Below are 14,348 nucleotides of genomic sequence, written 5' to 3' on the forward strand. Positions count from 1 at the left end.
ATTGGCTGACTGGCAGAAGGCAGAGAGTGGGGATAAAGGGATCTTTTTCAGGATGGCAGCAGGTGACTAGTGGTGTGCCTCAGGGGTCTGTGCTAGAACCTCAACCTTTTACAATATACATAAATGATCTGGAAGAAGGAATTGAAGGCACTGTTGCTAAGTTTGCAGATGATACAAAGATCTGTAGAGGGACAGGTAGCATTGAGGAAGCAAGGGGGTTGCAGAAGGATTTGGACAAGCTAGGAGAGTGGGCAATGAAGTGGCAAATTAAATACAATGTGGAAAAGTGTGAGGTTATGCACTTTAGAAGGAGGAATTTAGGCATAGACTATTTTCTAAATGGGGAAACGCTTAGGAAATCAGAAGCACAAAAGGACTTGGGGGTCCTTGTTCACAAATCTGTTAAGGTTAATCTGCAGGTTCAGTCGGCAGTTAAGAAGGCAATTGCAATGTTAGCATTCATGTCAACAGGGCTAGAATATAAAACCAGGGATGTACTTCTGTGGCTGTATAAGGCTCTGTCAGACCCCATTTGGAGTATTGTGAGCAGATCTGGGCCCCGTATCTAAGGAAGGATGTGCTGGCCTTGGAAAGGGTCCAGAGGAGGTTCACAAGAATGATCCCTGGAATGAAGAACGGTTGAGAACTCTGGGTCTGTACTCGTTGGAGTTTAGAAGGATGAGGGGGATCTTATTGAAACTTACAGGATACTGCGAGGCCTGGATAGAGTGGATGTGGAGAAGATGTTTCCACTTGTAGGAAAAACTAGAACCAGAGGACATCATCTCAAACTAGAGGGACGATCCTTTAAAACTGAGACGAGGAGGAATTTGTTCAGCCAGAGGGTGGTGAATCTGTGGAACTCTTTGCCGCAGAAGGCTGTGGAGGCCAAATCATTGAGTGTCTTTAAGACAGAGTTAGATAGTTTCTTGATTAATAAGGGGATTAGGGGTTATGGGGAGAAGGCAGGAGAATGGGGATGAGAAAATATCAGCCATGATTGAATGGCGGAGCAGATTCGATGGGCCGAGTGGCCTAATTCTGCTCCTATGTCTTATGGTCTCTGTGTTTGGTCCTGGTTTGTGTTAAGCAAGCTGATCATAGCAAAGTGCAAAACTATAGGCATGCTAATGGACAAAAATAAACCCACTTACAAAGCCTATTCAGGCTTCTGGGTGAGGAAAGAACTAGAAGTGGTTATGATGTCTCCACGATAAGAGGTTCTATCAACATTTGATACAGGAGCTCACGTATGAAGAATAGCTAGTTGGGTGAAAAAATAGAAAATACCTGGCACTGATGGAGCTTTAGAATCATAGAATCCATACAGTGCAGAAGGCTGCCATTTGACCCATCAAGTCTGCACTGACCCTCCAAAAGAGGCACAACCCCCCACCCTAACCACCTAACCTTGTAACCCCAAAACCCCACCTAAACATTGGACACTAAGGAGGCAATTTAGCACGGCCAATCCCCCTAACTTGCACATCTTTGGACTGGCATAACCCAGTGCCTTGAAGAAAGAAGAGAGAATAAGGCTGGAGGGGATTGAAAGAGAATACAAATGATTAAGTATTACAGCAGAGCCTTATGATATTAGCATTATACTAAAGGTCAGATGTTAATGTGGGTAATTAATCATTGCGACAACTAATAATCATAACAGTTATTAGCAAAGATGAGTGTGTGTCTGGGAAATAATTATGAAAGCATCGAACAAGCTGAAATCCCAAACTATATGAATCTAATTTTTCAGGATATTAGGAGTAGAAAATGATTGAAGGAATTGGAGAATGTTCTTGTCCTTTAGAATTATCTGAATCCTGAGTTCTTCATTACAATATGATACAATGAGATTGTCCATCATTAATTATGTTCAGAATGTTCAGTAGAGAATTTTGCTAGCCTCAGTTTCCACTATTTCTAAAAATACACCCTGCAATTACCTCACCAGCACGTACCATAATTTCCAACTATCCACCTTGACATTGCAGCCTCAATTGACATGCTCAACATCTCCCTTTCCTTTCTTCTGCCAACCCTTCATCGTTTCTCACCTCTGGACTTTCCCGGCTGTGGGCTATTAACTTGAGTGAACCTTGTGTCTGGCTGACCTTGTCATCATTGCCGGACTTGAGTGGACTATCTTAAAAAGAATAATGCCTACCTCTCATTTTCCGACTACTTCATTGTCACATGGAGATTAAGGACAGAACCAAACTCCTCTTCTCAAGGCAACTTCCTCCTAACTCTGTTCTTTTGGCCCCTCTACCCTCATCGTTAATGCCAAGACTGATTATTTTCTACTCATCAATTCTGGACCAGTGTTACAATCATGTGACTGTCCCTTGTGTTGTGATGCAAATTTGTATTCCAGACCTTAGAGCTTTGATGACTTTATAATCTATTGTTCACATAAACTACTGAGGAACACACTGTGGCGGAAAAGGCTTTGTGGAAAATCAAAAACAGAACTCCTGTGACCAGTAAGCACATGGTAACATTTTTCTGGATCAAATGGCACCGCCAGATCCTCATATGCGATAAAAACAGAAAATACTGGACAATCTCAGCAAGTCTGACAGCATCTGTGGAGAGAAAAGGGAGCTAAAGTTCTGAGTCTGGATAACTCTTTGTCAAAAAATACACAATGGGCAGCTTACCAGAATATCAAATCTACTTAAAATTTTGACCAAACGACCAGCCTCCTGATAGTGAATTGGTTAACTGCCTCTCGTTCCACTTCTGTTAAAACTGAAAATCGGCAGATTTGGTTCCTGTTTCAGGTTTTAACTTTTTACCTCACTGAACTCCACTTATTTTGTGTGTGTGTGTGTGTGGGGGGGGAGCGCGGGGGGGGGGGGGGGGGGGGGGGGGGGGGGGGGCGGTTAAAATTAGGTCTCAAGTGTCAGTTATGTGCTGAGTGTGCATGCAGTACTTGTCTTTAACAAAATATATTTCCACCAGGGATAAATTACATTCATTTAGGAATCAGAATTGATCAGATTTGACCCATCTTAAACCTTATTTATCCCCAGTCGTACTCAGTTCAAGTAGTTTGACTTTGGAGTTGCCTATTTTTATTCCAGACAAATACATATATGTGTGATATCAGTCCGATGCTGGCTTTGCAATTGATTGCATCAGTTGGAAATCAGGGGCGAAATTCTCCGTTATCGGCGGAAAGTCCGCCGATCGGCGCAAAAAACGGCGCAAATCCCACTTGCGTCACGTCATAAAAATGGGCCGATAGTCTCCGGCCCGAAATGGGCTAGCAGTGAAGTGACGGGATCCGCGCTTGCGCAATGGTTCACGCCGTGCAGCGTCATACGCGCTGCACGGCGTGACGGCTCATAAGGCCGCGCAGCTCCCCCCCCACCCGACCGCAACACCCGACCGCAACACCCCGACTGGATGGCTAGCCGTCGCTCAGCCCCGAGGTTCGAGTCACGCGATGTGGAGGCGCTCCTGGACGCGGTGGAGCAGAGGAGGGACGCCCTGTATCCCGGCACGGCCGCAGAGTTGCCCCACGCCACAGCCGGCATCTGTGGAGGGAAGTGGCAGAGGCCGTCACCGCTGTGGCCCCAACACCACGGACAGGCACCCAGTGCCACAAGAAGGTGAACGACCTCGTCAGAGCAGGCAGGGTGAGCCTCCCCCATATCCCCCCCTCCCCATATCCCCCATATCCCCCCCCTCACCATATCCCCCATCCCCCATATCCCCCCTCCCCCATATCCCCCCTCCCCCATATCCCCCCTCCCCATATCCCCCTCCCCATATCCCCCCTCCCCCATATCCCCCCTCCCCCATATCCCCCCTCCCCCATATCCCCCCTCCCCCATATCCCCCCTCCCCCATATCCCCCCTCCCCCATATCCCCCCTCCCCCATATCCCCCCTCCCCCATATCCCCCCCTCCCCCATATCCCCCCCTCCCCCATATCCCCCCTCCCCCATATCCCCCCCTCCCCCATACCCCCCTCCCCCATATCCCCCATATCCCCCCCTCCCCCATATCCCCCCTTCCCCCATATCCCCCCCTCCCCCATATCCCCCCCTCCCCCCATATCCCCCCTCCCCATATCCCCCCTCCCCCATATCCCCCCTCCCCCATATCCCCCCCCATATCCCCCCTCCCCCATATCCCCCCCTCCCCCATATCCCCCATATCCCCAAGTGAATCCAGCTCTAACCTTAACCTCTGCAATGCACGCGCAAACCGATGGCGTGCATTCATATACCTGCCTAACACTTGCCTTTTACCCCTGCCACCACCCCCCCCCCCCCCCCACAGGAGAAGCGCGCACACAACAATAGGGAGCATGTGAGGACTGGAGGAGGGCCCGCTGATGAGAGGCCACTGACCGTACACGAGGAAAGGGCCCTGGAACTGGCTGGCGGACCTGAGGACCGGGAGGTTGCTGATGCAGAGGTCGGGGCCCCACGAGCAAGTGAGCCACCAACAGCCCGTCCCCATATCCCCCCTCCCCTATATCCCCCTCCCCCGTATCACCTGATCACTGCCTGATGTCTAACCATGCATGCTTCATTGTGTATCGCAGGACCAAACGTCCAGGCATCCATCCCCGCAGATGCACACCGCCCGCAGGATGCCCCTCGCACACCACGGGAGACGGAGAGACCCGCACCCTCCAGCATGCGACGCCCGCAGGATGCCCCTCGCACACCACGGGAGACGGAGAGACCCGGACCCTCCAGCATGCGACGCCCGCAGGATGCCCCTCGGAGACCACGGGAGACGGAGAGACCCGGACCCTCCAGCATGCGACGCCCGCAGGATGCCCCTCGCACACCACGGGAGACGGAGAGACTTGGAGCAACAGGGAGACGACACCCCCCGTCACGTGCGGGAGCGACCACCCAGCGATGAGGGGGGCAGCCACAGGCCCCCGTCACATCCGAGCCAGGACACCACTACCCAGGACACCACTACCCAGGACACCCCTACCCGGGACACCCCTACCCAGGACACCCCTACCCGGGACACCCCTACCCGGGACAGCACTACCCGGGACAGCACTACCCGGGACAGCACTACCCGGGACAGCACTACCCGGGACAGCACTACCCGGGACAGCACTACCCGGGACAGCACTACCCGGGACAGCACTACCCGGGACAGCACTACCCGGGACAGCACTACCCGGGACAGCACTACCCGGGACAGCACTACCCGGGACAGCACTACCCGGGACAGCACTACCCGGGACAGCACTACCCGGGACAGCACTACCCGGGACAGCACTACCCGGGACAGCACTACCCGGGACAGCACTACCCGGGACAGCACTACCCGGGACAGCACTACCCGGGACAGCACTACCCGGGACAGCACTACCCGGGACAGCACTACCCGGGACAGCACTACCCGGGACAGCACTACCCGGGACAGCACTACCCGGGACAGCACTACCCAGGACACCCATACCCGGGAAGACGAAATACCGGACAGTGACTCAGAGTGGATGGGTGGAGACGAACCCCCACCCCAAAGTGCCATGGACTCAGAGTGGGACGAAGAGCACGACACAACGCCACTGCTGTCACCAACACCCTCCACCATCGCAGAAACACTCACCACGGTTGGGCACTTTAGTGATGAGGCGTCTGGTACACTCACTGGTGCGCACAACACAGCCGTCCCGGTACAGCAGGTGGAGGTAGGAGCAGCAGAGGGACCGGGCGGTCGGAGGGCAGCCCAGGCCAAGCGAACATCTGCCGCCCAGATGGATCCCGGGTTCCTGCAGTTACCACACCCACACATAGATCCGATGCAACCACCGACACGGAGACGAGCGAATAGGGTGACGGGTGGCTTGCGGCGGCTGCGGTCGCAGGTGGAGGAGTCCACCCGCGTCCAGGAGCTGGGAGTGGTCCCGGTCATGCGTGCCACCCAGGCTAACACCGCACAGGTGGCGTCCGCGGTGGAGGCAATGGGTGCGACGGTGTCAGACATGGGGAACGGTTTGCGAGGCCTGGGGCCTTCCGTGCAGGCGGCATCTGTGGCCCAGGAAATGGCTGCCCTCTCACAGGAGGCCATGAGCCAGTGCCAGCGCCAGATGGCAGAGGCGCTCAACGCCATAGCCCAGTCTCAGCAGGCCATGGCCCAGTCTCAGCAGGCCATAGCCCAGTCTCTGCAGGCCATGGCCCAGTCTCTGCAGGCCATGGCCCAGTCTCTGCAGGCCATGGCCCAGTCTCAGCAGGCCATCGCTGAGGGCATCGGCGCCAGTGGCCATGTGCGAGCCGGCGTCGCACTGTCACAGACAGGGTTCGACAACCCCCTGGGCTCCATGGCTGCAGACCTGCAGACCCCTGTCGATACCAGCACGGGCCTCCAGGACTGGCAGCGCCAGATGTCGGGGGCGCGTCGGATAGCCAGTCCGTTCGCATCCCCCACCCATGTAGAGGCCTGGGGGCCATCGGGCACCCCGAGGGAGGAGGAGGTGATGTGGTCCGTCCCGGCTCCCTCTGTAGGGGAGGTCCCGGTACACCGCGACACCTCGGACTCCCCCCCCCCCCCCCCCCCTTCCGTCCCAGGTGCATCGGGTGGGCAACGGGCAGGACAGGCTGGCAGCTCGCCATCCCAGTCGCCCGGGCCGCAGCCTGGCCCATCTAGGCCAGGACGCCCCAGGAAACGGCCGCCAAAGGGATCCAGTGTCAGAGGGCAGGAATCACAGGAGTCCACCTCCAGTTCTGCTGTACCGTCTGGGGAACCACGTAGACGTAGTCAAAGGGCCCGTAAGGCCAAACAATTAGACACTGAGTAAGTTGGCACGGGTGCAGGGCACAGATGAGTTTTAGGGGCTAGGGCACGTGCATGAACTCCTTTGGTTATTAAAGTCAATGTTACACCTACCGAAGCTGCCTTTGTGCTCTGTCCAAAGTGTGCGGGCGTGTCATGTACGTTGAGCGCAAGTGTGTGTGTGACGGGTGGTCTTACCTCAGCCCCAGGTGAGTCTGCCCCCTTCCCCCTGGGCCGCCATCAACATCCCCCGGGCAGAGGACGGGACCGTGCGCTGCAGTGTCACAGCCGCATGCAGGGATGGTCCGGGTGGATGGTGGTACTGTGGCCATGGGTCAGACATAGTCCAACGATGTAGAGCCAGGAGCTCATCGGAAGCGGGTTGTCATCATCCTCCATGGCCTGCGATAGACACGCGTCCACCCGCAACTGGGTGAGCCCGGCCCGTTGTGCCGCCGGTGGATCGGCAATTGGGGGGGGTGGTGGTGTGCATGCGGGTGGGGTGTGTGGGGTTGGGGAGGGGGGTGAGGGTGCTGGGTGGGTGGATGGGTGGGGGGGTGTGGGTGGTCGGCTGTTGTCATGGTGTGCGGTCTGTGGCCATACTACCCGATTCCCACGCCCATCTAGTCAGTGAAGCGGGCGTCTATCAGTCTGTCCCGTGCCCGCTGGGCCAGCCGGTAACGGTGGACAGCCACCCGCCTGTGTCTACCCCGTCTGCCCTGACCATTGCCCCCATCCCCCTCATCTGGGGAGGACTGGGCCTCTTCCTGCTGCTCCTCCACTCCGCCCTCCTCTGCCTGCGGCACATCGCCCCTCTGCTGGGCTATGTTGTGCAGGACGCAGCACACCACAATGATGCGGCCGACCCTATCTGACCGATACTGGAGGGCGCCCCCAGAGAGGTCCAGGCACCTGAAACGCATCTTCAGCTCGCCAAAGCACCTCTCGATCACTCCCCTTGTCGCTACATGGGCATCATTGTAGCGGTTCTCCGCCTCATTGCGTGGCCTCCGTATAGGCGTCATCAGCCACGATCGCAATGGGTAGCCCCTGTCGCCCAGAAACCAGCCCCTCAGCCGGGGATGGCATCCCTCGTACATGCCGGGGATGGATGACCGCGACAACACGAATGAGTCGTGTACACTGCCTGGGTGACGGGCGCAGACGTGCAGGATCATCATGCGGTGGTCGCAGACCACCTGTACGTTCATTGAATAGGCCCCCTTCCTATTAGTGAACACGGCCCTGTTATCTGCAGGTGGCCGCACGGCGACGTGCATCCCATCGATCGCGCCCTGGACCATGGGAAACCCGGCAACGGCAGAGAAGCCCACGGCCCGGGCATCTTGGCTGGCCCGGTCCACGGGGAAGCGGATGTAGCGGTGCGCCATGGCATAAAGGGCATCTGTCACTGCCCGGATGCACCGAAGTCTGCGATATGCCGGACAGGTCCCCACTCGGTGCCTGGAATGACCCCGTTGCATAAAAGTTCAGGGCCACCGTAACCTTGACGGACACGGGGAGAGGGTGTCCCCCGCCAGTGCCACGCGGTGACAGGTGTGCCAGCAGGTGGCAGATGTGTGCCACGGTTTCCCGGCTCATCCGGAGTCTCCTCCTGCATTCCCGGTCCGTGAGGTCCTGGTATGACTGCCGGGGCCGGTACACACGGGGCGCCCTCGGGTGCCTCCGTTGCCGTGGGGCCGCGACGTCCTCCTCCCCCTCCTCGTCCTGTCGGTCAGGTGTCCCTCCAGCCTGGGCGGCTGCCGCCTGCCCCTCTGTGGCAGCCTGCGCCGCCTCTCTGGCACGCTCCTCCTCCTCCTCCTCCTCATCCAGGGCATCATAGACATGAGCGGCTGCCACCACGGCGGCCAACATCGCTGGATGGTCTGAAAACATGACGGCCTGGTGGGGGGGAGGGGAACGACGACATGTCATCATTGCTCATATCCCCTCCTCCCCCCAGCCAGGTGGCATGGACCGCATGGGTCCAACTGTTGGAGGCTGGCACCTGGCCAGGTGGACCAACTCATTTGCCCTCCCATCACCCACCCCAGCACGGACCCCCTCCCCAACCCCCAACCTCCACCCCAGCACGGACCCCCCCCCAACCTCCACCCCAGCATGGACCCCCCCCCCCAACCTCCACCCCAGCACGGACCCCCCCCCCAACCTCCACCCCGGCACGGACCCCCTCCCCAACCTCCACCCCAGCACGGACCCCCCCAACCCCCAACCTCCACCCCAGCACGGACCCCCCGTCCCAACCTCCACCCCAGCACGGACCCCCCCCCAACCTCCACCCCAGCACAGACCCCCCCCCCCCAACCTCCACCCCGGCACGGACCCCCCCCCCAACCTCCACCCCAGCACGGACCCCCCCCAACCTCCACCCCAGCACGGACCCCCCCTCCCAACCTCCACCCCAGCACGGACCCCCCCCCCACCTCCACCCCAGCACGGACCCCCCCCCCAACCTCCACCCCGGCACGGACCCCCCCCCCAACCTCCACCCCGGCACGGACCCCCTCCCCAACCTCCACCCCAGCACGGACCCCCCCCAACCCCCAACCTCCACCCCAGCTCGGACCCCCCCAACCCCCAACCTCCACCCCGGCACGGACCCCCTCCCGGCACTCCCCCGGAGCCCAGCCTACTCTAACCACCGCCCCCCCCCCCCGCCCCCCCCGCCGCACACACACACAAGCCGAGACACACCTCTCCTCACGCAATCAGTCTGCGGCCACGCCATTTCCTGCCCAGAGCCAACCCCCCAGGCCGTCACTCACCTCCTCGCTGGTCGGCGTGAGCCTGGAGCACCGGGTCACGCCGATGAAAAGGAGGTTTGATTGACGTCGACGTGAACGGTCATCACGTCGACGGGACTTCGGCCCATCCGGAAGGGAGAATATCGGCAGGCCGAAAATCGGCTGCCTTGCGCAGACCCGTGACATTCTCCGCGGCAGCGGCGCCATTAACGCCCCGCCGACTTTTCTCCCTTCGGAGACTTCGGCGGGGGCGGGGGCGGGATTCACGGCGGCCAACGGCCATTCTCCGACCCGGCGGGGGGTCGGAGAATGACGCCCCAGATTTTGTTTCAAGTCTGACTCTGCTGTTGCTTTTCGTTCCTCTAATGTATTAAGGTCTATTCTTTGAATGTACACCGATGTTTGTTCTTCACAGGTCATGATTGGTGTGTCATCAAGTTGGGCGTGCCTGGAGTCATACATGGATTTGATATAGACACTTCTTACTTTACTGGCAATTATGCTCCCTCTGTGTCGATTGCAGCAGCATGTCTAGATGCTGGTTAGTAAGCAGTGACTTATTCGACTATAGCATTTAGCAGATTTTAGATAAGACCTCAATTCTGCAAAATTATACTAAATATAGCTTTCCTTCATTCCTCACAACTTATTTTTCCCTCCTGAGAATCCACTCTGTGCTTTATAGAATTCCTAACCTTTTTTCAGGCTTCTGCATGTGTTGGTTGCAGTGGTGAGTTTTTATGGACCAGCTCTGATATTTGCAATGTACCTCTGAGGAATCATTTGCTTTACCTCACAGTCTTTTCACTTGAAATCAAGAACTGCTACTGTGACAATCATTGTGGGGAATTGCTGTACCAATAATTTTGCTTGATTCACTGAGCCATCAGGTCAACTAAACTTGCTTCTATTTAGTGTCCCTCATATCTGGAGGAATTCCACAACACTTTGCAGCCAGTGAATTGCTTCTGAGATAGGAGATAATTTACACACAGCTAGTCCCAAAAACAGCAATGGGGATAAATTACCAGTTAATTTGTCCTATTTGGTCCTGGTGTTGCTTGAGGGATAAAGGTTGGCTAGGACGCTGGAAAATCCCCCGCTCTTTGAACAGTTCTGTGGAACCTTTTATGTGCACCTGAGAGATTGAGTAGGGACTTTTTTAAAATATCCCATCCAACAGTACAGCACAGTTTAGCTCAGTTGGCTGGACGGCTGATTCGTGATGCAGAGCGAGGCCAACAGCGCCAATTCCTGTACCAGCTGAGGTTATTCATGAGGGCTGTGCCTTCTCAACCTTGCCTCTCGGGCGTCATTCTCCGACGCCCCAGCGGGTCGGAGAATGGCTGTTGGACGCCGTGAATCCCGCCCCTGCTGGTTGCCGAAGTCTCCGGCACCGGATATTCGGCGGGGGCGGGAATCGGGCCGTGCCGGTTGGCGGGTCCCCCCGCTGGATTCTCCGGCCCGGATGGGCCGAAGTCCCGCCGATAAATTGCCTGTCCCCCCGGCGTGGATTAAACCACCTTTTGAACGGCGGGACAAGGCGGCGTGGGTGGGCTCCGGGGTCCTGGGGGGGGGGGGGGGGGGGGCGCGGGGCGATCTGGCCCCGGGGGGTGCCCCCACGGTGGCCTGGCCCGCGATCTGGGCCCACTGATCCGCGGGCGGGCCTGTGCCGTGGGGGCACTCTTTCCCTTCCGCCTCCGCCACGGTCTCCACCATGGCGGAGGCGGAAGAGACTCCCTCCACTGCGCATGCGCGGGAAACTGTCAGCGGCCGCTGACGCTCCCGCGCATGCACCGCCCCGAGATGTCATTTCCGTGCCAGCTGGCGGGGCAACAAAGGCCGTTTCCGCCAGCTGGCGGGGCGGAAATTCCTCCGGCGTAGGCCTAGCCCCTCAATGTTGGGGCTCGGCCCCCAAAGATGCGGAGCATTCCGCACCTTTGGGGCGGCGCGATGCCCATCTGATTGGCACCGTTTTGGGCGCCAGTCGGCGGACATCGCGCCGTTTTGGGAGAATTTCGCCCCTCGTCTGAGGTGTGGTGATCCTCAGGTTAAATCACCACTAGCCAGCTCTCCCCCTCAAAGGGTCATCTGGGACTATTTTCCATCACAAGCCATTGTTCTTTAACCTCACTCCCCGAGTAACCCTCCATCCTCACATTTGATGTCAATTGCACATTATCTGTTATTTGTAAGCATAATCATCAGCTTCATTGAAATGATCATCTTTAATACTTCTTATTGACTAGATGAGGTTCCAGACTTCCCTTCAAGAGGGGAGAAGATGGGAACTGCTGCCTCAGAGCAAGAAGTTGAAGCCATCAGAAAGGTTTGTCAGTGATGAAATGCAGTTTCCCTGCAGTAGATAACTAAAGGCTTTACTCACATTTGATCAACGACTACAGTTAAAATATTTACATGACTGTGATTTTCCGAGACTTCACCTGTGTTAAAGTGCCTGCCTGCTCTGAGTACTGACAGATAGAATATGGTTGCTCGAGCTGTGATAGTTCAACCATTGCTGTGTGCATGATGAGAACTCAACCTTTTATGCTTGGCTGTACTCTTTTTCACTAAAATAAACAATCAGGAGAAAGCATACCACGAAGAGGTTATAGAGTATTTTTTTTAATTCTCCTGGTGAAGAACATTAGGTGATGGGAGTGCCTATCAGGAATTCAGGTGCTTTGGGAATTCAATACAAAGGTCAGAAAATTGTTCCTATATCATCTCATTAGAATGTCATTAGATCTACAGTAAAATATTTGTGCGGTTGTATATTATTTAACTATTGTAAACCATGTAGCAACAATACCACTTTTACATAAATAACAGCTATGTTATAATTATAATCTTTATTAGTGTCATAAGTAGGTTTACATTAACACTGCAATGAAGTTACTGTGAAAATCCCCTAGTCGCCACACTACGGCACTTGTTCGGGTACACGGAGGGAGAATTCAGAATGTCCAACTCACCTAACAAGCACCTCTTTTGGGGAGGAAACCAGAGGACCCGGAGGAAACCCCTGCATACACAGGGGGCAAACTCCACACAGACAGTGACCTGAGGCCGGAATCGAACCCGGGTCCCTGTAGCTTTGAGGCAGCAGTACTAACTACTGTGCCACCATGCCGCCCTGAGAAACATAATTTGATTTTTATTTAAGAATACTTTAAAATTGTCTGGACACTTATCCTCAATTTAAGATGAAGAATAATAAATGAAACTTTGCAACTTTTTCATATTTGTTTTACCCTCTATGGCAGTTGAAGTCAGAATTCTGGACTGAGTTGGTTCCTATGACAATCCTGCAACCAGGCTATGTTGACACTTGCCACAATTATCTTCCTGCTAAGCAACTGAAGCGATGGACTCACATCAGACTGAACATGTACCCAGGTAATCTTTCAATGGCTTTTTATTAGAAGGAACTAAGGAGAATCAAGGTGCTCCCTAGTCTAGAACATGACCAAGCTTGAAATGAAAAGACAAGCTAAATCCAAGAGTCGTGATCAAGAGATGCCAAACTCTGGTCCTAACAATCCTTATATCGTGGATGTAGAGGAATTTTCAACATGGACCATATTGGTGCATGCCAGGGAGCACTTATACATTCCTGTTCCAATGATCTACATATATCTCAAGCTATTGACAGTCAGAGATGTTTGATTTAGAATTAATCCATAAATGAGGCAACATCACGAAGAGCAGCAATTTAATAGCCTTCAGCTCTATGAAATTTCAACAGGAATAACTAACATAATAATCTTTTTTTACAAAAATATACTTTATTCTTCAAATACCTTAAAAATATAATAAGAAAATAAAAGATCCGGTGGGATTTAGCTGAGGATGTGAATTGCAAGACTTCCCCGTGCCACTATGAACAAACCACACTAAACTATCGCACACTGCTAACTCTTTTGCCCTAGTTCTACAGAACAGTGCTGCAAAGCCCCACATCCTTAGAAGGATAATTGGACACCTCTGCTTTTTTAATCTGGCCCACGCTGGGCACGAGCACATTTTCCACCTTCCTAAATTAACATTTCCACAAATTAGCTTTCACAATGCTGATACTTAATGATGGTTCTAACTTAATGATGGTTCTAGCACCATGGTTACCCAAACCCTCTCGCAACAGTTACTTACATATGAAACTCTGAAACCCCTTCCACTACTCTTAACAGTCATGTACCCCAACATTTGTTATTTTGCTCACCCATATCATTTGGTATCCCTCCCCATATTTATTCTATCTTCCGCATGGGATAAATTGGCAGCATTGTGGCACAGTGGTTAGCACTGCAGTCTCACAGCACCAGGGACCCGGGTTCAATCCCTGCTTTGGGTGACTGTGGCGATTGCATATTCTCCCCGTCTCTGCGTAAGTTTCCTCCTGGTGCTCCGGTTTTCTCCCACAGTCTTAAGATGTCGGTTAGGTGGATTAGCCATGCCAAATTGCCCCTTGGTGTCCAAAAGGTTAGGTGGGGTTACGAGGATAATTTGGAGATGTGGATCTAGGCAGGGTGCTCTTTCAGAGGCTCGGTGCAGACTCGATGGGCCAAATGCCTCCTACATTATACGGATTTGATAATTTGTTCTCAGTGACCATCAGAGGTAAGGCACTAGGTGGGAACTTCCCCAATCTTACACACTTTGAGTAGAAAGCCACAGAGCTTGTGGAGTGGCACTTAGCACTTTCTGTAGGAGAGTGTGAGATCAGTGGCATCTTGCTATTGCTAGTTTACTAACTGAGTAAAGTCGTCATAGTGCCAGATGATTATAGGCTGCTTTCTCCCTTGAGAGGGAGAG

At 54.6% G+C, this 14,348-nt stretch overlaps 1 protein-coding gene and 1 long non-coding RNA gene across 9 annotated transcripts in view; one reads left to right on the forward strand and one right to left on the reverse strand.

The window, feature by feature from the left end:
- Positions 1-14,348, forward strand: part of allc (allantoicase) — a 65,352-nt gene that overhangs the window by 26,217 nt on the left and 24,787 nt on the right. For 6 of the 8 annotated variants that reach the window (XM_072498713.1, XM_072498712.1, XM_072498715.1 and 3 more), the window contains 3 exons: positions 9,946-10,071; positions 11,780-11,859; positions 12,800-12,932. In XM_072498713.1, coding sequence (XP_072354814.1) covers positions 9,946-10,071; positions 11,780-11,859; positions 12,800-12,932 — 339 coding nt within the window. The remainder of the gene's footprint in view (positions 1-9,945; positions 10,072-11,779; positions 11,860-12,799; positions 12,933-14,348) is intronic. The other 2 variants (XM_072498717.1, XM_072498716.1) reach the window with 1 other exon arrangement.
- Positions 1-14,348, reverse strand: part of LOC140410517 (uncharacterized) — a 130,380-nt gene that overhangs the window by 4,821 nt on the left and 111,211 nt on the right. The window lies entirely within an intron of this gene.

This window comes from Scyliorhinus torazame, chromosome 4, assembly GCF_047496885.1.
Source record: "Scyliorhinus torazame isolate Kashiwa2021f chromosome 4, sScyTor2.1, whole genome shotgun sequence".
NCBI lineage: Eukaryota > Metazoa > Chordata > Chondrichthyes > Carcharhiniformes > Scyliorhinidae > Scyliorhinus > Scyliorhinus torazame.